The 26,670-nt window shown below is 34.7% G+C and overlaps 1 protein-coding gene across 6 annotated transcripts in view; it reads left to right on the top strand.

The window, feature by feature from the left end:
* ERBB2IP (erbb2 interacting protein) overlaps nt 1–26,670 on the top strand; it is a 129,699-nt gene that overhangs the window by 64,620 nt on the left and 38,409 nt on the right. For all 6 annotated transcript variants that reach the window (XM_010845536.1, XM_010845537.1, XM_010845538.1 and 3 more), the window contains exons 5-14: nt 2,809–2,887; nt 5,316–5,405; nt 7,499–7,555; nt 12,219–12,282; nt 14,396–14,470; nt 16,273–16,417; nt 17,701–17,773; nt 18,080–18,209; nt 18,521–18,636; nt 20,100–20,169. In XM_010845536.1, coding sequence (XP_010843838.1) covers nt 2,809–2,887; nt 5,316–5,405; nt 7,499–7,555; nt 12,219–12,282; nt 14,396–14,470; nt 16,273–16,417; nt 17,701–17,773; nt 18,080–18,209; nt 18,521–18,636; nt 20,100–20,169 — 899 coding nt within the window. The remainder of the gene's footprint in view (nt 1–2,808; nt 2,888–5,315; nt 5,406–7,498; nt 7,556–12,218; nt 12,283–14,395; nt 14,471–16,272; nt 16,418–17,700; nt 17,774–18,079; nt 18,210–18,520; nt 18,637–20,099; nt 20,170–26,670) is intronic.

Here is a 26,670-nt window from a genome sequence, read left to right on the forward strand (position 1 = left end):
ATGGACTGCATAGTCCATGGGGTCGCAAAGAGTCTAACATGACTGAGAGACTTTCACTTTCACTTTCTAGGAAAGATCAGTAAAGTATCTAGTTTTAGTTAATGTCTTGTTTATATCTGTGAGGTTCAACCCTCTCAGAAAGTGTTTATTGGGAAAAAGTAAAGATATCATCAAAAGTTGACAAGATATGAATAGGTATTATAGTATGAAAATTGTTATTGCCACCCTGGTAAAGAATTTGGAAGCTATTGAGTGACACTGATAACTATGTACCATGTCCTATTCCAGTAGTGCACAAGAGAGGCAAAGATTCTCCTCTCACACAACAAGTACTTCTAAAGATAAATACGTTAATCTGCCTGCATTGTCCCAGGTATCACTGGGTTTCTTTACTTTTTGCCCTCTGTGTTTCATAATGGCTAGTTTCTGTTACTGTGTCTTCTGTCTCATTGACATTTTCTCCTGCAGTGACTAATCTTTAAATCCTATCCTGTGGTTTTTTCATTTAGATGTATTGTTTTTATCATTTGTAAAGTTTCCATTTCTTACATTTAACCTTTTCCTCCCCATCATTTTGTTCATTTTTTCCCTTTAAGTACCATAGCTGTTTTAAAGTCATTTTTTAAAAATCTTGTTATCTAAGTAGAGAATAATACAGTAAACCTGATGTGCCTATCAACCAGAACTGTAATATACCAATCAGTATGTTACATGTATACCTCATACTTTGCCACACAATCTCTCTCATACATAAATATTTCAAGATGAAGCCACTCTACTATTAACCACAATTTATAGAAGACAGCTAACAGTAATTCCTTAATATTGTTAGATATCCATCAGTGTTAACATTTTCTGATTTGAATCTTTACATGAACTCTGTAAATTCTAGCAAAAGTTCTTTAAAATGAACCATCTTGAAACTTTTAGGGAAATTGACTTTTAATAACAACAACAATGATAAAAATCTTTCCTTAACCATTGAGCCCAGATTTTTGAAGTTGTTATTGAGATGATTGTAGAGTTACATGCATTTTTAAGAAACAGTACAAATTGGTACTCTTGTACTTACCACCTAGTTTCCCCCATTGGTAATAATTGCAGTTATATAGAACAGCAGTGATATTGACTGATAATGGTATGGCCTCCCAGTCTTACTCAGCTGTCTTCCGTTTGTGTGCCTGCATGTCTGTGTGTAGTAGTGATGGTAGTAGTAGGTTTAGATGTTGACCATAGGCAGTTCTCTTTGGTCTCCTCTTATCTGGGTGGTTATTCAGTTTTTCTTTAACTTTTTTAACCTGGATAGTTTTGATGATTACTGGCCAGTTCTGTAGGACTGCTCTTCATGTGGATTTGTTTGATATTTGCTGATGGTTAAATTCAGGTTGGTGTCTGGGGAAGGAATGTGACATAGGTGTTGCGCCCCTTCTCAGTGCATCTGAAGATGAGTTGCTCTGTGATGATACTGGTAACTGCTGCCTTTTAAATCGTTGAAGTGGTTGGTGCCTGTGAGAGTTCTTTACTCTTTCCCCTCTTAAAAAATAATATGTGTTTTGGGGGAGAAGCTTTGAAACGATATCGATATATTGTTTTTCTTCATTCTTTTACCCACTAATTTTAGCATCCATTGCTAAGTTTTGACTGATCAGTTATTGCTGTAGTATTTGCCAGTTGATGATTTTGTATCATTTCATTTTTCATCATCTGAAATTCTGTGGTTGGCTCTGTAATAAACTTGCTTAGAATAGTACATTCATGAGGTTGACAGAGCCTTAAGTGATCCTCCAGTGTCAGCCCTTTGGAGTAATCATGTGTTAGTGAAGGAATGAGTTTTCTATTAATAGAATTTTGGGAACATTTTTTTTTTAAGTTATTAATTTGCATTCCTCTAGTCTGGATTACAACAGTACTACTTAAAGTTGGTCTGTGGATTGTTGCTAACTCAGCTATTGTTGCTATATTTTTGCTGAGACAAGTTGAGGTAAGATTAAGTGCCTAGAAACTTCTACCATAATTTGACTTGTCACGTTCGTGTTGTATTTTGCAGAAGTATTGATGTATAACTGCCTCAGGCATGTCCATTGGCATATCTGATGCATATTCTGTATCATACCTCTTCTATCTTCAGCTTTGCCTTCAGCTTTGTTACCCTATATGTATTGGAGGCCAGCTCAATCTGGAACCCAGGATTTAAAAAGTAATGCCTCTTTTATACACTACTATATAAAAATTTGATAAATAATAAGGACCATAAGGACCTCCTGTATAGCACAAGGAACTCTTCTTAATATTCTGTAATGACCTATATAGGAAAAGAGTCTTTAAAAAATGAATATATGTATATGTTTAACTGATTCACTTTTATTGTACGGCAGAAATTAACACATTATAAATCAACTATACTCCAATGAAAATTTTTTTAAAGTAGTGCCTCTTTTTATGTGAAAACACAGAAAGAATGCTGATTATTCTGAATTTTGTGTCCCTAACACCACACAGAGAAGGCACTGATTTTCTGATGAACAGCGAGAAGGAAAGGAGGGTAAAACTAAACGAGATAGTTTGTTGTTCAGTTTCTTAGTCATGTCTGATAATGAGCAGTAGTCATAAAGAGGCGAAACAGAAGAGAGAAATTGTTGTGGAGGTGATTCTGTTTGGTTGACATTGGTGTTGCCAGTTTATCGAGATTCTACTCTGTTGATAAATTTTGAATCTGTAAAGTGTACATTAATTATTAATATTGTTATGATTTTCTCCTTTGTAATTAATAGATTCTTTACAGTTAATGATTATTTGTTCATTTTCTAGGAATACAAGAGTTTCCAGAAAATATAAAAAATTGTAAAGTTTTGACAGTTGTGGAGGCCAGTGTAAATCCTATTTCCAAGTAAGTTCTTCTCTGTTGAATTATAGTATGTCAATAAAGCAACTATGATAAAGTAGAATACTACTTTCTACATTTTAATCAACAGTTAATATCAGTCTTAAATCTATACAAAATTTTAGTTTTAGATTAAAAAGGAGCCTTTTTAATACTCTTCCCAACCCCGTATATTACAAAGGTAAATTTGACATCCATACAGATAATGCAAGTGGTGTTCTCCAAGTCCTATGGTTAGTTAATGTCAAAAATGAGACTAGGATCTAGGCCTCCTTAGCTCAGTGTTACTTGTGCAATATAAGAATGTCTTCACTTGCACATCCAATGTGTGGCACACTCAAAATTTTGAAAATAAGAGAAACTGAAAAGTCAAAAAGCTAAAAACAAAAAAGGAAAAAGCTAGGTGATTGGTTGTATTATATACCAAAGGTCACACATATTCTTTTGTGATCATAATGGCTTGAAGCAGAATGCTTTCCTAGTAACAGAGCTGTTAAATTTTGAAAAAATAGAATGACAAAGCAAAAGATGAATATTGTAAAGCATAGCTTAGTATAGCTAAAATGAAAGTTGAAACCAGCTTTCTCATAATTACAGTAAATCCCCTACATATGAACGAGTTGCTTCTGAGAGCACATTCATAAGGCTAGTTTATTCATAAGGTAGCCTAGATACCCAATTAACACAATCAACTATACAGTACTATACTGTAATAGGTTTATAATACTTTCCACACATAAATACATAAAAAACAAACAAAATATACAGATAACATTTTTAATCTTACAGTATAGTACCTAGAAAAATACAGTCCTACCAGCTCCGTCACTGCTGCTTTTATGCTTGCTTCTGCACATCCTGGGCTTGAAATAAAGATACCATACTACTTCTGTACTAAATATCATACTCTTCAGGAAAGTACACAGAACCATACCAGTTGTAGAGGACGCATGCTTATGACAGTGTATTCCAGACACGTGAACTCTTAGGTTTGAACCTGCAGATGCATGTTCACATCTTTGAAAGCTCACAACTTCAAGGTTTGTATGTACAAACTTAAAAGGTTTTTCCAAACATAGACAAACATGTAAAGGCAAACATGTAAAGATGATGTTTTACCTTTACCTGAAAATACTATTCTAGCATCAAGTTCTAGATCTGTAATTTATTTTGTTAGCCAGAGGAAATAAAAGCAAAGTTATTTATAGGTTCTTATATGACCCTAAATGTCATTCAGCTTTTAATATTAGTTCTCATTTGGTCATTATAAAATTATATGATCTTTATTTGATTATTTAGGGACCACATATTGAAATGGAAAATAATTGAAACCAGTAGTTCTCAAATGGGGACAGTTTTGCTGTTAACAGTCATTTGGTAAATTCTGAAGACATTTTTTGGTTTACACAACTTGTGGTGGGCAGTGCTAGCTAGCTTCAAGCGATTTAGAGGTTTACACAACTTACGGTGGTGGAAAGTGCTAGCTTCAGGTGATTTAGAGGCTAAGGTGCTAATGCAGAAGACAGCCTCCTGGCAACACAAAACTATCCGGCCCTAAAAGTCAGCTGGAGAAGGCAATGGCACCCTACTCCAGTACTCTTGCCTGGCAAATCCCATGGACGGAGGAGCCTGGAAGGCTGCAGTCCATGGGGTCGCTGAGGGTCAGACACGACTGAGCAACTTCACTTTCATGCATTGGAGAAGGAAATGGCAACCCACTCCAGTGTTCTTGCCTGGAGAATCCCAGGGACGGGGGAGCCTGGTGGGCTGCCGTCTATGGGGTCGCACAGAGTCCGACACAACTGAAGCGACTTAGCAGCAGCAGCAAAAGTCAGCTGGCTTACCAGGCAGCTCAGTGGTAAAGAATTCACCTGCCAGTGTGGGAGTTGCAGGTTCAATCCCTGGGTGGGGAAGATCCCCTGGAGATGGATATAGCAGCTCATTCCAGTTTTCTTGCCTGGGAAAATCCCATGGACAGAGGAGCCTGGTGGGCTGCAGTCCATGGGATTACAAGAATTGAACACGACTTAGCAACTAAGCAACAACAACAAAAGTCAATACTGTCAAAGTTTAGAATTCTTTATCTAGTCCTTTCAATTTATGTTAGATAAGGTGAGTTTCAAGAGTGCCTGCTGATGTCATAGTCATGTCCTAAATACATTTCTCTGTGTTGAGGTTCATTCATAGTTGACTGTTATGTGCAGATTTTATCTTACTGAGACAAATACTGCTTTACTTCCTTTTTACAAAATGATAAAGAAACAAACATTGAAGCTGTAAGTTATTATAAAAGGTAAATCTCAATTTGAGGATCACTCATAAAAGAGATAGCTGTTATCTGTTAAGAACATGTGTTAGTTAGACTGTTTCTTAGATTTTAATAGCTAAAATTCTGCATATGAATTAAATTTAAATCCTGGTTTATTTTATATAGGCTTCCTGATGGATTTTCTCAGCTGTTAAACTTAACCCAGTTATATCTGAATGATGCTTTCCTTGAGTTCTTGCCAGCTAATTTTGGCAGGTAAGTTATAGTTTCTTCTAAAACCTTCTCTTGTTAGCTGTTAACAAAACTTTTGCAAAGTTTACCAGACTACAGGTTGCTTTAGCAATACTGTTAATTACAGTTTCGTGGGCTCTTCTTTTGTAATTATTTCCAATCATTGTAGTTTTTATAGTTTCTTCAGCACTTGTTATTTTGACTTTAAATTTATTTTCCCAAATAAAAATAAGCAGTGAAAATTTAAAAGAAAAAAGTAGTTTAAGACTTGGTTTTAAAGTACATAAAAATAAGGAGTTTAAATTGGAATAATTTTTGTATATTTGAGATAGAATGCTTTATTCTCAGCACTTACATATTTTTAAAATGATCTAATTACTGGTTTATCTGTCTTCTTCACTGGAATCGAAGTTCTAGGGAAAAGAAAAATGTGTTTCTGGGATCCAGCCCGTTGCTCCCTCCTTAAATTTGTGCTTCTTGCTGTATTATATTCCCTGAGTAATTTTTCTAATGAAAAGATGAATCAGTAAATGAACAGTAGGTATTAAATTATTATTGTGTTCAAATTAATTACTAGAGAAAGTGCTATCCAAATATGTGTTAATATGGCAATGTTCTTTTTTTTTCTTAAAGAGAGATATATCATATGGTCTCACTTAGATGTGAAATCTAAAATAACCACCGAAACCCCAACCTCATAAATACAGAGAAAAGATTGGTGTTTGCCAGAAGTGGAGTGGTGGGTAGAGATGGGCAGAATGAGTGAAGGTAGTCAAATGATACAAACCTTCAGTTTATAAAATAAATCATGGGGATGCAAAGTCCTGGTGATTATCATTAACCATACTATATTGTGTATTTGAAAGTTTCTTCAGAGAATACATCTTAAAAGTCATCTTAAGAAGAAACATTTTTTTTTTATATAATTAAGTATAGTGACAAATGTTAACTAGACTTGTTTTGGTAACCATTTCACAATGTAGTTGACCCTGGAACAATGCAGGGGTTAGGGGTGCCGATCCTCCCAACACCGTAGAACTCTGCATATAATTTACAGTTGGCCCTCCACAGCTATAGTTCCTTAGTATCCAGGGTTCCAAATCCATTAGATTCAACCAACCACAGATTGTGTGGTACCATAGTATTTACTGTTGGGAAAAAAATCTGTATATGAGTGGATTCACACAGTTGAAACCCATGTTTTTCAAGGGTTAACCGTGGGTTAACTTTAGCTCAAGTGGTTACTCCATCTTCTGATGCCATGTTCAACGATGTATATACAGACATCAAATCATTATGTTATATACCTGAAACCAACAAAATGTTGTTTGTTAATTGTACTTGAATAAAGTAAAAGAATTTGGGGCATTGTTGTAGCCCAGTGAACTGTGGGACCCACATTATAGTGCTTTATATTTTTATATACATACACATATATATGGATCTATGTACACACATATATACACATACACATATGTGTATACATACATACATTTCATGTACTTGTTAGATTTCTGTGTCTGGCATTTGGACCACTTTTTTAAATTGAAATATATTTGGCATGTAACACTCTGTAAGTTTAAAGTATACACCCTGCTGACCTGATATGTTGTATATTTTAATATGGTTGCCACTTGCAGCATTAGCAAGCACTTCTGGACCAGTTCTTCTGCTCATTTATCCTCTAATTTTATTGGAACGTGCATCACTGAAGTGCCAGAGGATTTCTCCCTATCCATGTCCTGTTTTGTTTCTTTATTTTTCTCTCTCAGACCTAAACTATAGACTTAAATTATTGTTCTCTAATCTACTAATGACTAATAATTTGGGGGAGGATTTCATTAAAATGCACAAAGTTTATTAGGATTGACATTAGGGGACAGTTACTTTGGCTATGTTTAGAAATATTTATTGCAGCTTCTCCCCCATTAATTCTGAGGAGCAAAAATAGTATTTTCTGTCTTTGTATTTTTGTGTAATTTTTAACACTAAATTCTACACATTGTAATTATACAATGAATATTGGTTACTTTAAATCTTTAGAGGATGACATTAATTCATTAATTAAATTCTTCATCTTTGTCATAGATGCTTGATTTATTTTATTTATTTTGCAGATTAACTAAACTCCAAATATTAGAACTTAGAGAAAACCAGTTGAAAATGTTGCCAAAGTAAGTAAAGGTGTTATCTTTTCCAAAATTTAGTTTGGCATTTTAAATTCTTAGAGAAATATTAATTCTCTATTATCTAAAATATGAGTACAAATTATTTTAAAAGACTTACATTTGTGGTCATTGTATTTTAATTAGTGGTGTTCAATATAACAATCTATACATCTCTCAGTATTTCTTAGTGATTTCATAGCTTTCTAGAACTCAGTCTTATGCAACAAAAGTCAAAATAATAAGTATGTAAAGCTCACCTGAGTCCCAAATAAAGGTCCCCATTTCTATACTAGAGTTCTTTCTTAGTACTCCTTAAAGAGATCCATAAAGTCTTCTATGTGAAGTCTGATTAGCTCTAGTTCTCAGAACTTGTATGGTTTTAGTCAGTTGTAAATTAGAAATGGAATGGAAGGCCCCCTACTGGTAAGCTAACATCAGGAGGAGATGACAGTCCAAGAGCAAAAAATAAAATGAAAATAGATCTACAGACTCAAAATGCACTGGTCTACATCCTTTATTGAAGATATGTCTTAAAACATCCTGATTCACTACTGTGTTTTTATAGTTTCAGTTCAGTTCAGTTCAGTCTCTCAGTTGTGTCCAACTCTTTGCGACCCCATGAATTGCAGCATGCCAGGCCTCCCTGTCCATCACCAACTCCCGGAGTTCACTCAGACTCAGGTCCATTGAGTCACTGATGCCATCCAGCCATCTCATCCTCTGTCGTTCTCTTCTCCTCCTGCCCCCAATCCCTCCCAGCATCAGAGTCTTTTCCAATGAGTCAGCTCTTTGCATGAAGTGGCCAAAGTACTGGAGTTTCAGCTTTAGCATCATTCCTTCCAAAGAAATCCCAGGGCTGATCTCCTTCAGAATGGACTGGTTGGATCTCCTTGCAGTCCAAGGGACTCTCAAGAGTCTTCTCCAACACCACAGTTCAAAAGCATCAATTCTTCATCGCTCAGCCTTCTTCACAGTCCAACTCTCACATCCATACACGACCACTTTTATAGTTTGCTGCTAAGTCACTTCAGTCTTGTCCGACTCTGTGCGACCCCATAGACGGAAGCCCACCAGGCTCCCCCGTCCCTGGGATTCTCCAGGCAAGAACATTGGAGTGGGTTGCCATTTCCTTCTCCAGTGCATGAAAGTGAAAAGTGAAAGTGAAGTTGCTCAGTCGTGCCCGACTCTTTGACTCTTTGCGACCCTGTGGACTGCAGCCTACCAGGCTCCTCTGTCCGTGGGATTTTCCAGGCAAGAGTACTGGAGTGGGTTGCCATTTCCTTCTCCATTTTATAGTTTAGGCAGTGGCAAACTACAGACTGGTTAAGTTTGGCCCAGTGCCTATTTTTTCCTAAATAAATTTCATTAGAGTCGCATTCATTCATTCACTCACATGTTGTTTATAGCTGCTTTTGCTCTACTGTGGTAGAGTCAAGTAGCTGTGACAGAGACTATATGCAGAGCTTAAAATATCTGACTCTTACAGAAAACTTCCCAGTCTCCTGTTGCAATGTATTTGTCAAGTGTTGTCACCTCTTGATAGAAGCATCTCCCATTTTCCAGGAGTTCGTTGTTCTGTGTATTCAACTTTTGTAGCATCTTATTTATATCAGTTAAGATATTTACCACATTAGTCTAATTTTTAAAATACATTTTCCTCTCTTTCTACCTGGCTAGCATGTTCTCATGTGCACATGTACTTGGTCCTTCTTCCCCACTCCAGCCCGTGAGTATAAATCTCTGAGGGCAAGAAGCGCACATGGTTTTGATTCCCAAAAGACTGAGATGATTACAGTGTATGTTGTTAGTTGTTAATATAAATTAAAATGAGAATTATCCTCATTAAAATTCAAAAAGGTTTGACTTTTTGGAGATTTGGTATTGGCATTGATGAATCCTTAGCTCAGAATTTGACTGTTAAGAGATTTGAATAATCTGGGTATAAATTGTTTACTGAAATAGCTAAGCCTGCAGTTAATATGGTGTTTTTGATATCATAGGTAATTCACTTATTTTATCTCCTTATATTTTAATTTTAACCTCAGATTGGACTCTCTCATGTATTTGCAAATGTAATTCTTTATTGCTTTTTTAAAGACATGATTACAATATTTGAGGCCTCACAGATTAAAAAGAGGCCATGGTTTTATGTGTCAGGAAAGTCATGTGCATCAGGTTATGTGAGTAGATCTTTTTATGATCAAAGATTTGAACAGTGAAAAAGCTATTTTAAATATATAGTTCAGTGAAATTTGATACCATGTTAATCCTGGAGGGCCCAGTACCAAAAACACAAATGATGTATATTTCCCCTCTGAGACAGGAGAAGAGAAGGTAAAAATGAGTTAAATACGAAGAAAGTTTAGAGATAAGCAGAAGGAAATTTGAGGGATGGTTGCTTTTACTTTCTCCTTGAAGTAGGAAGCTGGATCTTAAATGAAGGAGGACCAAATATGCCCATGTTAGCTACAGCAAGTTGAGATGGAGATGCTTTTAAAATTTTACAATGTATTTCATCTTTTTTATTACATATCTGTCATTTATGTTTTCCTAAATCAGTTTTAAAACTTAGATTTTTAAGGATGTTGTTTATAATTGAGTTTTCCAGTGTAAAGGTTTTTATACCCTTAAAAAAATAAAAATTACCCTTGTTGATATAAAGTGAATTGCTACATGTGAATTTTCTGTGTTATCATTATAACAATATTGAATTAAGAAAAATAAGACCATATTTTCTTTTTTCAGTCTTACTCCCTCCGCACAGCTCTCTTTACCTTTCTCACATATGAACCTGGTGTAGTATTATGGATGTAGGAATTAGTCTCTAATCTTTCTTGAGAAAGATCCTGGAAACACCTTTTCACTTTGTAGTAAAGCAAATTGGAACTGAATTACAGGTTTTCTGGACAAAGACAGATATGAGTAAAGAAAGTCAAATTTTTATATTTCATAGAACCTGAAAATAGGCACTCAGAGAATCAAAGTTAAAGCAACTTTGAGAAAAATTGGTACTGGGAGATGAATTAAATTAAAGGAGTGTTGATGAAATGGCATATTTAAAATGAAAGGGTTTGGGAAAATTAGCTTTCTGTAATATTAGGTAAGTAACATAATAATTGGGCTTCCCAGGTGGCGCTAGTGGTAAAGAACCTGCCTGCCATGCAGGTAGACATAAGAGACCCAGGTTCGGTCCCTGGGCCGGGAAGATACCCTGAAGAAGGAAATGGCACCCCATTCCAATATTCTTGCCTGGAGAATCCCATGGACAGAGGAGCCTGGTGGGCTGCAGTCCATGGGGTCGCACAGAGTGGGACGCGACTGAAGCGACTTAGCACACATGCACAACATAATAAATTACTTTACAATTATTATATGCTTTTTTTTTTCACTAAAAAACCAGGGAGATTTAAGCTGATTTTATTTTACTTTCTAGTACTAATTTGTTGAATGTCAAGAGAAGATAGAAATAATATGTGTTCTTATGTCATAATTTAAGGAGCCTGTTGGTTTTTAATGATGTTAATTTTCCAGTTAACACGTTGATAATATTGATGATATGATGATTCTATTTTGCCATATGCAAAAAAGATTTAATATAGTTCCTAAGGAGTTCCCTAGTGTGGTCTGTTGGTTAGGATTCAGCACTTTTACTGCTGTGTTCAGGGTTCAGTCACTAGTCGGGGAACCTCCCCCAGGCCACGTGGGATGGTGTGCCCTCCGATTTTTTTTTAATTTAATGTAGTTCCTTATCTGGGTATCTGGTAGCAATCTATTAAATAATAGGTTTTTCTAAAAATAATAATTTTAGAGTATAAATATATTTGAATTAATAGTTCACTTTAAGAAGCGCCTTTATTGAAGGAATATAAAATACAACTTAGTTTATTTCATCATGAAATCAGTTTGTATATTCAAGTTTCTGTAATGGCAGAGAACTGTTGGTATTGAGTTGAAAGTTTAAAAATGGTATATTGTAGCTTTAATTTAAAATAAATACAGTCTCCTAATTATATTTTTGATTCATGCAAAACGTTGTTGTGAATTGTATTGAATTTAATTTGAAAGTGTGGAGAACAATGTAATATTTACTGTTCTTGGAATTTTCAGTTAATTATCTTAAAGTTTTTTACAAATACACCATCAGTCTTGAAAAATGGTAGTAATTAATATGAAGCTACCTAACAATCTAATCATTAGTTGATTTATACTATCTAAGAAGTTATTCTGTGAAAAAGACAAAAAATGCAAAGTGAATTACTGGTATTCTGGTCTGTGTAATTACTGCAATTACATCTTAAGAATATAAATAACCTGGGATTTCCCTGATGGCTCAGTGTTTTAAGACTCCACACGTCCAATGCAGGGGGCGCAGGCTCAATCCCTGGTTGGGGAACTAAGGTCCCACATACTGTGTGGCATGGCCAAAAAGTAAAATAAAAAAGAATAGAAATAACCTGGAGAGAAGCCAAAATCAGAGAATAATTAATAACTTATTTCAGTTTTATTTAGCAATTAAATGTGACTTGTTTCTTAGAAAATCATTATTTTTGTTTCGTCAACATTTGAAAGTCTATATGTTATTAGGTAATACATAAGAATATTTTACAAGTTTCCTTTTAATTGTTTTTTTTTTTGTATACTTAATACCTTATTACTCCATTGTGCATAGAACAATGAATAGACTGACCCAGCTGGAAAGACTGGACTTGGGAAGTAATGAATTCACAGAAGTGGTAAGTTCTCACCAACCTTACTATCCATAAGTCATTCATTTGATCAAGAAAAAATGTGAAAATTAAGGTATTTATTTCTTTGCATTTTTAAAGTATAAAATCAGATAAAGATACACACATATTTTGGAGAGACAAGATATAAAAATTTTTGACAGGATAATTGAACAGATAACATCTAATAGGAGTGAGGGTAAAAATGTAAAATTAATGAGAAGTCCATGGAAAAGGTAATTAATAGTTTTGGGCACAGAAAGTAGAAATTCTGAAAGATTATAAGGGAATAGCTTTCATCAGACTAGAATGCATCAGGAAAATAACTTGAGTCAAAAATAACTTCATGGGAATATTGCTTAGGAATTTATTCAGTAGTAGCATACTTCTCTATAATTTTACTTAATAGCTAAAAGAAAAAACATTGAATGAAACAGCTGTTATTTTCGAGTTGGTAATGAGACCTCTGGATTGCGTTTTTGCTTTGTTTTCAAAGTAGTATGATGCTGAATCGAAAAGAATATAAGCAATTTGTTGTCTTCAGTCATTGCTCCAAGAGAACTCAGATAATAAGCTAGATATTTGTTTTTTGAAGAGAAGCTCCTTAACTTGAAAAATCATCATTGAAATTTTTACAGTGTTTACAAGTTTTTTTTTTTTTAATTGTTGGAAGTTTCAAGTGATAGTCACAAACAAGAGTTTCTCAGCACTGTTGCTGCATAATTGTCCTGTGGAAATTGTATTAGCTCAGTAGCTTTTCAGCTGAAGTCACTGGAGGAGCATGGTGGTTTTGGGTATCTCATATTTTTTCTAAAATAGTCTTTCATATTCTGTATTTTAATTGAAGCTGGTATATGATGAATCTTACTGTGTTTTGTAGATGTTTTACTCTTTTTAAAAAAATGCATATTCTGTGCTTCGTAAATTATCTGTTACATATTTTCTCAGTATTTGTCTTTACATGTATGAATCTATTGCCATATTAACTATTTTAAGTTTCTAAATTGCTGTTAATTTTATAAATCAGAGCAGAATTAAAAATCATTAAATTTTGGACCATTTCCTTCTTCCAGTATTACACATTTTTAAAAAAATTACTTTACAGTTGTAACAGGTAATGCACAAAAGGGGCTTCCTAGGTGGCTCAGTAGTAAAGAATCTGCCAGTGCCGGAGACGCGAGTTCAATTCCTGGGGTGGGAACATCCCCTGGAGAAATAAATGGCAACCCACTCCAGTATTCTTGCCTGGGAAACCCATGGACAGAGGAGCTTGGCAGGCTACAGTCCATAGGGTCGCAAAGAGTCAGATACAACTGAGCATACACATGCAAAGCACAAAGAGACTTTTTTAATCCAAGTTACACCTAGAATTCTTACTTATATGTTAATAGTAAACCTGAGTGACATGCCTTGTATGTGTTACTCGTGTTATAGTGATGAGATATGATGACACCTCAATGCCATCATAATGTCAATGATTGGACACAGGTTTGTGGGTTAATGGAAATATCTTTAAAGGATTCATTCAGAAGAGCCTCCAAGGGTGAATAACCTAAGGGTAAATTTTGCCTGAATACCAAGTCCATTAAGTCACTTTAATTTTTTGGTCCTCAACACAAAACAGTATTCTATGTAATTACTAGAAGCTTAAAATAACACAGTAGGTTTGTTATGCCTTGGTTTACATACTTTTCCTTATGATTGGGTTTTTAAGATGTAGCTTGCCTTCTTTTTTCCTCCCTCTTAGTCATCAGGGAATAGCTTTTCTTTAAGATTTCCTAAAATTCTACATCTTTTTGTGGATAATGATTGAGAGTATACTTTTATTGTATTCTTGAAAGTAATGGATCTTATTAATTGTGTAAATACTTTAACCTGTTATGTAATCAAAAGCTTAATTTATACAATCTGCTATTATGGAATGTCTTTAGTAATATTTGTGTAATAACTATAACACAGTGGAAAGACTTGAGTTTTGGCTCTGCTTTTTTCCCCCTCGTAATTTAAAAAAATGTCTTTAAAACTGAAAGTTATTATTAGAAATACCCAGGGGAGCTTCTTTTGCCAAATAAATATATTCAAATAAATTAATGTATCTCCTCCTCCACTTTCATTTAAACAGCCTGAAGTACTTGAGCAGCTAAGTGGATTGAAAGAATTTTGGATGGATGGTAATAGACTGACTTTTATTCCAGGGGTGTGTATATCAAATTTTAAAGACTTTGCTTATTGCTGTCTGTCCTTTGCATTTTTACGAATTATACATTTTAAGTACGTTTAATCAGTTTAAAATGATTATTCTTAATACTGTTAAATAGAAGCAAATTACATTTTTTTATTGTCAATACTTTTTTTTTTAACAATGTTGTGTTTTAGGTGTACAGTAAAGTGAATCAGTTATAAATATTCATATATCCACTCTTTTTTAGACTCATTTCCCACATAGATCATTATCGAGTAGAGTTGCCTGTGCTATACAGTAGGTCCTTATTAGTTACATGTTTTATATATAGTAGTGTGTATATGTCAATCCACATCTCCAGATTTATCCCTTGACCCCTTTCCCCCGGTAACCATAAGTTTGTTTTCTACATGTGTAACTCTATTTCTGTTCTGTAAATAGGCTCATTAGTACCATCTTTTTTTTAGATACCACATACTAGTGATATCATATGATATATGTCTTTCTCTGTCTAACTTACTTCACTCATTGTGACAGTATCTAGGTTCACCCACGTTGCTGCAAATGACATTATTTCTTTCTTTTTGATTGCTGAGTAATATTCCATTGTATATATGTACAACGTCTTTATCCATTGCTCTGTTGGTAGACATTTAGGTTGCTTCCATGTCTTGGCCATCGTAAATAGTGCAGTAAAGTTTGGGGTGTATGTATCTTTTTGAATTGTGGTTTTCTCCAGATATATGCCCAGGAGTGGGATTGCTGGATCTATTGTAGTTCTATATTTAGTTTTTGAAGGAACCTCCTTAGTGTTCTCCATAATGGTTGTACCAATTTACATTTCCATCAGCAGTGTATGAGGTCTCCCTTTTCTCCATGCCTTTTCCAGCATATATTATATATAGATTTTTTATTTATAGATTTTTAATGATGGCCATTCTGACTATATGTGAAGTGATACCTCATTGTAATTTTCATTTTCATTTCTCTGATAATTAATGATGTCAAGCATCTTTTCATATGCCTTATAACCATCTGTATGACTTCTTTGGAGGAATGTCTATTTAAATCTTCCACGCATTTTTCGATTCGGTTTGTCAACACATTTCTTGATTAAAATTTTTATATTTCTATAATAAATTTTTGTAAAACACAGTTGACTTGTGTACAACTCAGGGATTAGGAGCACCAACCCTTTACACAGTGGAAAAAATCTGTGTAATTTATAGTCAGCTTTCCCTATTTGAAATTCCTTCATAACAAGGATTCGTCCTCAGGGTCTGATGTTCTGCATCCACAGATTGAACCAACTACAATGGAGTACTGTAGTATTTACTGTTGAAAAAAATCCATGTGTAAATGGGTCTGTGAAGTTCTGTGTTGTTCAAGGGTCAACTTTAAGTCTCTTTCTAATGTCATGGAGTATGTCCTTCCCAGGGGTTGCAGTTGACTTTGTATCCTGTTTCATTTTGCCCAGGGAATTGTTGAAATAGGCTATTTTCCATGTAGTTTCTTAGCAGCTGACATTGTGTTTATTCTCAGACCTAAAGCCATATGAATCCCCATATGTACTAACTCCCTTGCAAATGATGGGCAGCTAAATTCCCAAAGAAAATTATGTACTTGTCACTCTGCTAGGCTAAAATAGTAGGAGCTTTTAGCTTTTACTGATTGTATCACTAATGGCATTAAAAATTATGAACCTATCATATAAACATTTAATTATAAATTATAATTTGTGACTAAGTTTCTTATCTAAACTTTTCACAAACTGCTATTGACAGAGTCCTTAAATTTCCTTTTTTTTAAACTTACAGTTTATTGGTAGTTTGAAACAGCTCACATATTTGGATATTTCTAAAAATAATATTGAGATGGTTGAAGAAGGAATTTCAGGATGTGAAAACCTTCAAGATCTCCTGTTATCAAGCAATTCACTTCAACAACTGCCGGAGACTATTGGTTTGTACTGATTTCTAATTCATGTGATTAAAATTTGCTAGTATACAATCTGAGAAACTTATTGACATTGCTTGATTCAAAGCTTCCATATATCAAATTTTATTTATAAGATAGTTTCTGAAGTCACAGATCCTATTTGAATTTTTCCTGTTGTGATCAGTTACTCAGTTTACTCTTTTGTTGACATTACTGTTTTTCTTTAAGGAAATGTCATTTTTGTCACTGTAATAAAGTTTGAATCCTTTAAAAGATTACCCAAATTCGCTTTAACTCTTGATCATGGCCCTTACCTAGTAACTTTTTCCTATCTTAACTTCATTTTAGACTTACAAGAAGACAGCTGTATGAGCAAAATCCTTTGAAAATTATACGGTTGACCCTTCAGCAATGATGGTGGTTAGGGGGCCAACCTTCTGCAGTGGGAAAATCTCATATAATTTATAGATGTACTTTTGTATTCACATTTATTTCCTCCCTATCCATGGTTCTGCCTCTGTGTATTCAACCAACTGTGGGTCATGCAGTACTCTAGTAGTAAATTGAAAAGTTCACATACATGTAAGTGGATCCATACACTTCAAAACCTGTGTTGTTCAAGGGTCAACTGTATTTATATAGTTACTTATCTGGTGGTGCATCAAGGGAGTTGAATTATCTTATCAATACCCAAAAACTTACATATTGGCATCTCCATGATGTTTGAATATAAAAATCAGAAATATTTTTACATATTTTTCAATTGAATTACATAATTGTTATAGCTCAGGTTGTGTTTTGCAAATTCTCCTATAATTTTTCCAATGCTTTTTATTTTAAATTAAACCTCATTTTTATTGTTTTAGTATTTAGTATACTTACAGTATGTAGAATAGCTTGTTATACTCTTAAGAAAAAACTACCTTTGGACTACCACTTCTTTAATCCTTTGATACCATAAGTTTGTGCTGTGTATCTTCACTGTGATGGCACAGAATTGTTTCAAGGAGCATGGCTACAACAGTGAGCAAAGGAGACAAAAAGGACATATTCTTATGAAGCTTACATTTTAGTGAGGCCTAAATGGATAAATATATACTAATGTTAAGAGGTAATATGTATGTGAAACTTGTAAATACAGGGTAAGGGCATGGAGAGATGGTAGGGTTGGGGTGGTGTCTCTATGAGATAGCTTGGCTTTTTAAAAGTTCTTTATGATACATGTCAAATGTAATATGTGCTCACTTGACTGTTGATTGACTTCTAGTTCAAGATGAAAAATTGTTTATTATTTCTTCCCTTAATAGGTTCATTGAAGAATGTAACAACTCTTAAAATAGATGAAAATCAGTTAATGTATCTACCAGACTCTATAGGAGGGTAAGATTTTTGTGTATTAAAAGAACTAGAAGATTTTTCTTTCAGTTCAGCATCCTATATAATTTTTCAGATAATTATTAACATCAATAGGAGATTCTAAAAACATTTAAATAAGCAGTTGGCTGCAGGTTGGATTTATTTATAATCAAGATAGGCCAGTTTTTCTACAGGTGAACTTTAGCTTAGTAGAAATAGATTTTTTTCTAGGTTTGTTAAAGTCAAGTTCAAATGGTCATATGTTCTTGAGTTTTGGATTATATACAGGAAATTTTTTGTTAAATTATGTGTTTTCTTTTTTAATTAAAGATTAGTATCAATAGAAGAACTGGATTGTAGCTTCAATGAACTTGAAGCTTTGCCTTCATCTATTGGGCAGCTTACTAATATAAGAACCTTTGCTGCGGATCATAATTACTTACAACAGTTACCCCCAGAGGTACTGTATTTAAATTTTATTTTGAATTTTTATTTTTTCTAATTATTAATTATAGGTGTCCAGTGTGGTTTTCTTTAGTTTCTTTCAGAGATAATTATGTAACTAAGTTATGTATTTTCTGGATAATAATTAGTTATATTGATTTGCTAATACTTTTGTTCATATGTGAAAGTTAATAATTGAAAAGGAAAAATGTAATTACTTTTATACATGAGAAGAGTATTTTTATTACTTTTGAAAATGATACTTCAGTTGCATTTATTAAGCAGTATGCTAAAGTTTTAATCCATAATTCTCTGTTTCTCTTTCAGATTGGAAGTTGGAAAAATATAACTGTGCTATTTCTCCATTCTAATAAACTTGAGACACTTCCAGAGGAAATGGGTGATATGCAAAAATTAAAAGTCATCAATTTGAGTGACAATAGGTTTGTAACAGTGTAATTCACCATTTGGCTTATAGAAGACATCTATTGGATGAAATTAAAGTTCCATTATATGTGATAGAAAATCTAATACATGTTTTTCTTTGCATATATAGTCTTGGGTTTTGTGTAGAATTTTTATTTGAAAGAACAATTTTACCTGATATTAATTATGATACAGTGGTTGTTTTGGTTTATTTTATGTTTACTTTTGCTGTATAGTCTTAATTATCTTCTTATGATAGCCATTTTTATTCCTAAAGTCAGATTTTTGCTCTAATACAGCTGTTGAACAAAGCAGCTTTTAATCTTACCTACTCCTTGTATTAATCTGGGCAGACGTGTGATTAGACACCCACTCAAATAATTTGGACAACACAGCCAAGGTACAAAGCAAATAAATCACTAGGGATGCTAAATTGAAGCAATGGTTAAGAACAAATGTCTATAATTTTTTCTGGTGTAAAGAGACTAATAGTGATAAAAGAATATTTGTAGAGCATTTTTACATTTTGTTTTTGTTGTATCTTAAAAGTATTCAAAATAATCCTAATAATAAAACAGGTATTCCCATTTTATGGAGGGAAAAAAATTAAGACTCAGATTTAAGGTGATTCACATTGCTTATAAAATAGAGCTTTTAGTGTAAATTTGGTTTTCTGACTAGGGTATTCAGACTGTTCACACCTTCCTCCTTTTAAATTGTTAATTATAGCTATGCAGTGTGGTTTCAAACTAAATCCCTTTTAAAATTAAATTCTTTCAGCTCATACTTTATACCCTAAAACTAGAGCCCTAAGTTCCAACACCTTGAGTTTCAGAGACCTAGATTCCCTAGGTTCCTTTGAAATTAGGCATAGAAGAATAAACATAAGATGGAAAATTTAAATAGTCATTTTGTTTTAAATAGGGTCCTGTTTCAAGTTAGCATTGTACTAAGTATCTCTGTTACTTAATTTTCACTCATTATAATGTTAAAATAGTCTTGAGTATGAAAGTGCTGGCTCACAGTGAAATAATTAAAGAGTACAATATTTATAACATAACAAATTCTTATTAAGAGTGGTTCCTGTAACAATTTGTTCTCTCTAGCAAATAAAACATCCAAAGCAATTTTATGAAATATTGTTTGTTTAATTTGTCCTTGCCTTTGCATTAAAGTATGGATAGTTGCTAGATTTCCCTAGGTAATTTTTTTGAGGTTATTAAATTATCCAATTTTCCCCCCAACCAAATTGATTCAACAGAAGATTTGTATTTTTAAAATTAATTCTTATAAAACTGGATAGTATTATGTCTTATGTCCTGTTCAAAGACCTATAATTGATTTTCTCCTGAATTAAATATTTTTCTCCTATTTTCATATGCAATAACATAACATTATTTAGAAGACCATTAGATCCAGTTCTCATTTTAACATTTCTCATTTTTAAAGTTTAATTTTCGTTTGCATTTTTTTCCCACAGATTAAAAAATTTGCCCTTTAGCTTTACAAAGCTACAGCAATTGACTGCTATGTGGCTCTCAGATAATCAGGTAGGCATTCTGATTTTGTAAATTGATTATGCATTCTAATTTATTTAGGACTATTTAAGAGTAGTTCTAATCTGATACACATGTAAAAACATACAGATACAGATCATTTTTGTGAAATATGTGTAGATTCATGAAGTCCTTTTTGGCCTGACTTTTCCTAAATTTGTAAAAGAATACATTAGGACAAAATCTTCCCTAAGTTTTTAATGTTTTCATAGAGACTCTCTGTGGTTTATATCTGTATACATTTGATAATTTAAATTATGTTTCTAATCAAACACTTTGACAAACCTTAGAGAGGTATTTCTAAGGAATTAAGAGTTGTTCCTTGAAATTTTCTTTGGCAGACATTTATTAAAAGCTTATAGTAGGATGTGAACGACTCTGGGAGCCAGTTAGACTGATGAAGCAGATAGAATCTTCTTAGGTTCTCATTGAGTTCACATTCTCATGGGAGACACCCGAGATAAATTAATAACTAAGTAATAATGTTTCAGAACTACAGAGAAAGAGTTTGCTAGGCATCGGAACAGTAGCAGGGTTGGAGTAAATATACTATTTTAAATTGAGTGATTTAGGAAATACCTGTCTGAAGAAGGGAACAGTAGAGCGGTTTCTCAAATGAAATTAAGAGCGAGCCATGATGTGAGTTGGGTGAGGGGTGCATTTAAAGAATACTAAGAATAAAGATCCCAATATTGGAATGAGCTCAGTGTGACTGAGGAACAGATGAAAGCCCAGAGGACTGGAATGTAATAAGCAAGGGAGAAAACATATACAATTAGATCCGGAGAGGAAAACTGAGAGTAGATCACCTAGGACCTTGTAGGCCATGCTAATCCCTTGGGGTTTTACTCTGAGGTAGAAAGAAATATTGGAGAAGGCAATGGCAAACCACTCCAGTACTCTTGCCTGGAAAATCCCATGGACGGAGGAGCCTGGTAGGCTGTAGTCCATGTGGTCGCTAGGAATCAGACACGACTGAGCGACTTCACTTTCACTTTTCACTTTTTATGCATTGGAGAAGGAAATGGCAACCCACTCCAATGTTCTTGCCTGGAGAATCTCAGGGATGGGGGAGCCTGGTGGGCTGCCATCTCTGGGGTCGCACAGAGTCGGACATGACTGAAGCGACTTAGCAGCAGCAGCAGCAGAAAGAAATCTGTTGAAGTATTTCATTCTAGGAAATAATGAGATATGATTTACATTTTTAAAAGATCGTTCTGGCTGCTTTGTGAAGAATGGACTGTGGGTGCTGAGGGTGAGGGTGGGATATTCTGTATTGGAAGCAAAAGTTAAGTAAGAAAGCTGTTGCAGTTAGTTTAGAAGGACATGTTGCTGGATTTCACCTAATACGATAGGAGTGGAGATTGTGAGGAGAGCTTCGATTTGGGATGCATTTTTAAGAAAGCTATCGCCAGAGGGACTTACTGATGGACTAAATATGGAACTTCAGAGAAAGAACTGAAACAAGTATGACTTTTAGGTTTTTAACCTCAGAAAGTACAATATTGGAGTTGCCATTTTCTGAGATAGGAAAGAGGGGAGAGGAGTAAGTTTGGGGATAAAGTTAATAGTTTGATTTTATGAACGTCAAGTCTTTAGTTGAGTATCTATAATTGCAACTCAGGTATTGGCTGGAGATAAAATTTGGGAGTCAGCATTGTGCAAAGGGAATTTTATACCATGGAAGTACATTCAGTTACTAGAAAAGATAGAGAAGAAGGTCAAACATTGAACTCAGGAATGAAAAGGGATCCCAGAAAGAAAATAAAAAGCAGCAGCCAACAAGAGAATGTGTTATCTAGAGAGACATATGAAGAAAGTACTTCAGGAAAGATGAACTAAGTCAGGTGTTTTTGATGAATTAGGTATATGAGGACTGCTAATTGGCCATTGGGTTTATTAAGATAGATGTAGTTATTGATGTTGAAGAGTAATAGTTTTAGTGGAATGGTGAGGGTTAAAGTTTGATTTAAGTGTATTATAGTGCATGGAAAGAAAGAAGGCTGGGGCAATGAACATATCTTAGTAGCCTAGCTAAGTTTCATTGTGTAGACTGTTGTTAAGCTTGTTTTAATGGATAAGAAATCTCTTGTATAATGTCACCATAATAATGGATTGTAGGTCCTGAACAAAAAGAAAAGAATAAGGACTACCTCATCTGTAATTATGAGGAAACCATTTTTTCTGTATCTATTCTCAAGTATTTCTTACTAGTAAATGTTTTTAAACAAAACAGAATATAAAATTTACTGATCCATTTAATAAGTTAATGCTTAGTGTCTGAGCAATACTTTATGATTTATCTAAAGCTGTGTTTTCCCATGGAAGGCTTAGATACACAAGTCTCATATGATAGTCCTAAATTCCATCATCAAATTTGCTTGGGAGACATGTTATATCCCTCTTTTGGATTATGTTAGCAACCCTGATGTGTTCTGATAGTAAAGAAACCCTCTTGTCTATATTTCAGAATTCTCTAAACTTCCTAACTAAGAAACCCTTTCCCCCAACTCTTAATAATATCTTAAAAACCTTAAGTTGATATTGCTCCACATTTATGAATCAGTCTGTATATCTATTTGTTCTATGAATTAGAAAAAGAAGTATTAAAATGATACTTTTGTTTTCATTAGAACTTGAACACAAGTGATTACTACATCTATTAAATGTGTCAGTTCATGTATATATACATGTGTGTGTATATATGTATATCTCTTTTACTTGAATATTTACATTTTAAGTCTGATATGAAGTTTAGCTGCTGGACTCACAAAATGTTTAAACATCTGCTGGGCTCTGGCTCAAGTACCTATTACAACAATATGAATGAGACATGGCTCTTGGTCTTGAGGGCTCTGAACTGTTAGTATATTAGAACTGCTATGGATAAATTGTGCCAGATGACTTATTAAGGTGAAATTAATAGCATAGCGTGTGTACAGTGTTCTCTCATTCACCTCTTCTTGCACCTCATTTGTAAATTACTTTTAAAATTATGATATGGGGCTTTGTTTTCCTTAGTCTAGCAAAGTAATAAATAGTAAAACATATGTGATGTGGCTATAAAACCTCCCTTACAGTATGAGGTAGTCATTTCCATGTAAAAGGTTGAAATGTAGGGGAGAAAAATATGTGAAAGTTGTTTGATTATAAATTATGAAAATAAATTGCTTCTGGACATTTCACTGACCATGAAGAAAATAAACCTATAGGCAGTACATGCAGTAACATAATCTTTCATAAGTCTCTGCTGCTGCTGCTGCTGCTAAGTTGCTTCAGTCATGTCCGACTCTGTGCGACCCCATAGACAGCAACCCACCAGGCTCCCCCGTCCCTGGGATTCTCCAGGCAAGAACACTGGAGTGGGTTGCCATTTCCGTCCCCAATGCGTGAAAGTGAAGTTGCTCAGTTGTGTCCGACCTCAGCGATCCCATGGACTGCAGCCTTCCAGGTTCCTCCATCCATGGGATTTTCCAGGCAAGAGTACTGGAGTGGGGTGCCATTGCCTTCTCCGTCATAAGTCTCTAGAAGGTCCAAACAAAACAGTTGATCATTCATCCCTCATTCATTTTGTCATTCTTATTCAGGAACCATTTATTGAACAACTACTCTGTGCCAGGCAAACTAAGATGGGCCAAATAAGGGTATTAAGAAAGTTGTTTTAATACAGTATGGTAAAAGACTTGATAGGCTTCAGGATCAGAGAAGGGGCACGTCACTTGGGGATATAAAGGCCAGTTTCCCAGAGGAGGAAATGCCTGCTGTGCCTAAAAGAGGAATAAATCTTCTCAAGAGAGTAATAGTATTAAACGACGAAAGAGGAAGAGTGTTCTGGTTAGAAGGGATATCAGCAGCCTAAGCACTTATTAGTAAAGCAGTGTGATCAGTGTCTCTACAAGTGGTTTTATGACTAGAGCATAACCTGTAAGGTGGAAGAGTTGGACATGAGGCCCCAGAGGTAGACACAGACCAGGTCATGGAGGATCTTATATGCCATACAAAGGAACTTGCATTATGTATCAGGGATGACAAACAGATTTTTTAAATTTTACGTGTCAACTTTGATAAATTATAATTTTTAAAAGGATTCTAAAGCCATATTTAGGCTCAGAGGAAAATTGTTGTGCTTAGGTTCAGTGTAATTTATTGGCTTTACTAGGACACTTGATAGTGAAAAGGTCCTCTATGATAATTGTCAGAATGAATAGTAAGTGTAAAAATAGGAATGTCCCAGGCAAATTGAATGTTTGATCATTATAGTTAAAATCGATTATTCATATATGTAATCAGTTTAAGAGAAGTGATCCTGGGATACACGCCAGCACTACTATAGGAGATAAAGAACCTGTGTAACATACAGGCAGGCAAGTGGCATGGTCAGATGGATCTATTAGAAAGGCTTTGGGGTCTGCATTATGGAAGATGGATTTAGCAGGGGTTATGCCAGTGGGAAGGCCTACTGAAGGCCATTGCCATACTCAGGTCAACAGAAAATGTTGGCTGAAGTAAAGCGGTGATGACAGAGCCAGTGAAAAGACTGTATTTAGGACATAACTTTAAACATCACATCAATAGAATGTGTGGAAAATGCATGTATGTGAGAAGAAAAGGAGTAAAGGCAAACATCAGCCTCAGAGGTATACCCTGAGTGACTAGGTGGATACTGATTCCATAACGGAGAACCACAAGATATAAAGGTATTAAGTTCTAGTTAGGTTTATTGGGTTTGAAGTACCTTTGGTATATTGAGTTGACACTCAGAACAATTCGAGTGACCCTGAACCAATACCATGACCACCACCTGCCACCTTGTTTTAAACTAAGGTTTCTGTGCTCTTGGTTTCTCCATTCTTTTAATTTTTAACCTCCAAGGATTTCTTAAAATTGCTCTTGAAGACCTAATTCCTTTTTTCACAGTACTGCTATATATTTATTCCTTTTATTTGTAAGATTTATAGAAGACTTGTAGCATAAGAAGAGATATCAGCCCATCATCTTAATCACTTTTTCTTGGGAGTGGTTTCATAGCTTTTTATTATTTTCTCAAAGGGGATTGTTGTCAAATTATTTTTTTAAAGTTGCTGCTGCTGCTAAGTCACTTCAGTCGTGTCCGACTCTGTGAGACCCCATAGACGGCAGTCCACCAGGCTCCTCTGTCCCTGGGATTCTCCAGGCAAAAATACTGGAGTGGGTTGCCGTTTCCTTCTCTTTTTAATGTTAGGGATGGATTAATCCTGTGGAATACTAACATTTAAGTGGCAAACAGGTTACTAGGCTTTGAAGGAGTGGCTATAGAGGTAGAAAGAGAACTATATGACAGTGTTTTTTAAGATAAGGATGAAACAGCTGGCCTGAAGAAAGGAGTTGCAACAGGATAAATGCTAATGAGAGATTAGTTCAAATGAAGTCTGAAAAACATCAGTTATATTTTGGCAAGTCATACCTATCTTGCCAACTTACCTTGGCTATAGCTAATGCAGTTTTAGAAGTATATGTCAAATACCAGATTGAAGTAGTTTAAGGAATAAATAAATGACTGAATGGAAATCTATGGTTATTGATTAGTCTTTTAAGAAGGTTGGATAAGAAAGAAAAGGAATAGAACAGAAAGAAATTGGTAACTAGGGGCAAGATAAGAGAGCATGTTTATTAGTTGTTGGAAAGAGGCTCTATGGAGATTGGGATTAAGGATATTAGAGAGTGATGGATAACTGGAGTGGAAGCTGATGGAATCAAAAGCTCTGGCAAGTATTCATACATTGTTGAAGGGATCTTGGGTGTGAAGTTTGTGAGAGGAAGGGCTAAAAATGTACGTGGTAAAATTCTTAGAATGTAACATTTTCCAAACTCTTAGCAGTTCTTGAATCCTATTTTCATTAAAAATTGTTTTCAAAGATACTATCTTCTTCAAAATTCAATTTAGGAAGTGTGGAAGAATTTTCAAGCAGCATTGGGAGTCTTAAAGTTTTTACCACAACCTTGTTAATACGAATGTGCTCAACCGTGTGATATAGAGAAAGCATGCAGTTGGAATAATTCTGGGTTGTACTTTGTCAACCCAGGTGCAAGAGAAGGCCAATGCAACAAGGAGGTCTTGGTAATTGGCAGGAAATTGGTTATAAAGAGATAAGGTGAGGTATGGAAAGAGAAGCCAAGACAGGAAAGAATGATAGTGATAAAGTTGAAAGTTGAAGAGAGTGACAGTCTTGGTGGGATTGATGAGCAAGTAGGTAGGAGCAATGAAATGAGGAGTCTGCATGAAGTCTGTGTTACATGCTCTGCTGGTTGTCTTTTGACTGAGCACTCCTTAGTTTCCTTTTCAGGAATTTTTTTCTGCCAGTATCTTTTATGTTGAAGCCCCTCATGGTGCTCTAGGCTCTGGTTTATTTACTTTCTCTATACCAGTTACTGACTCTCTTAGTAGTGTTAGTGGCTCTGTCGTGTTTGACTCTGTGATCCCATGGACGGTAGCCCACCAGGCTCCTCTGTCCATGG

The sequence above is a fragment of the Bison bison genome, unplaced genomic scaffold (assembly GCF_000754665.1).
Source record: "Bison bison bison isolate TAMUID 2011002044 unplaced genomic scaffold, Bison_UMD1.0 scf7180017864218, whole genome shotgun sequence".
NCBI classification, from domain to species: Eukaryota; Metazoa; Chordata; class Mammalia; order Artiodactyla; family Bovidae; genus Bison; species Bison bison.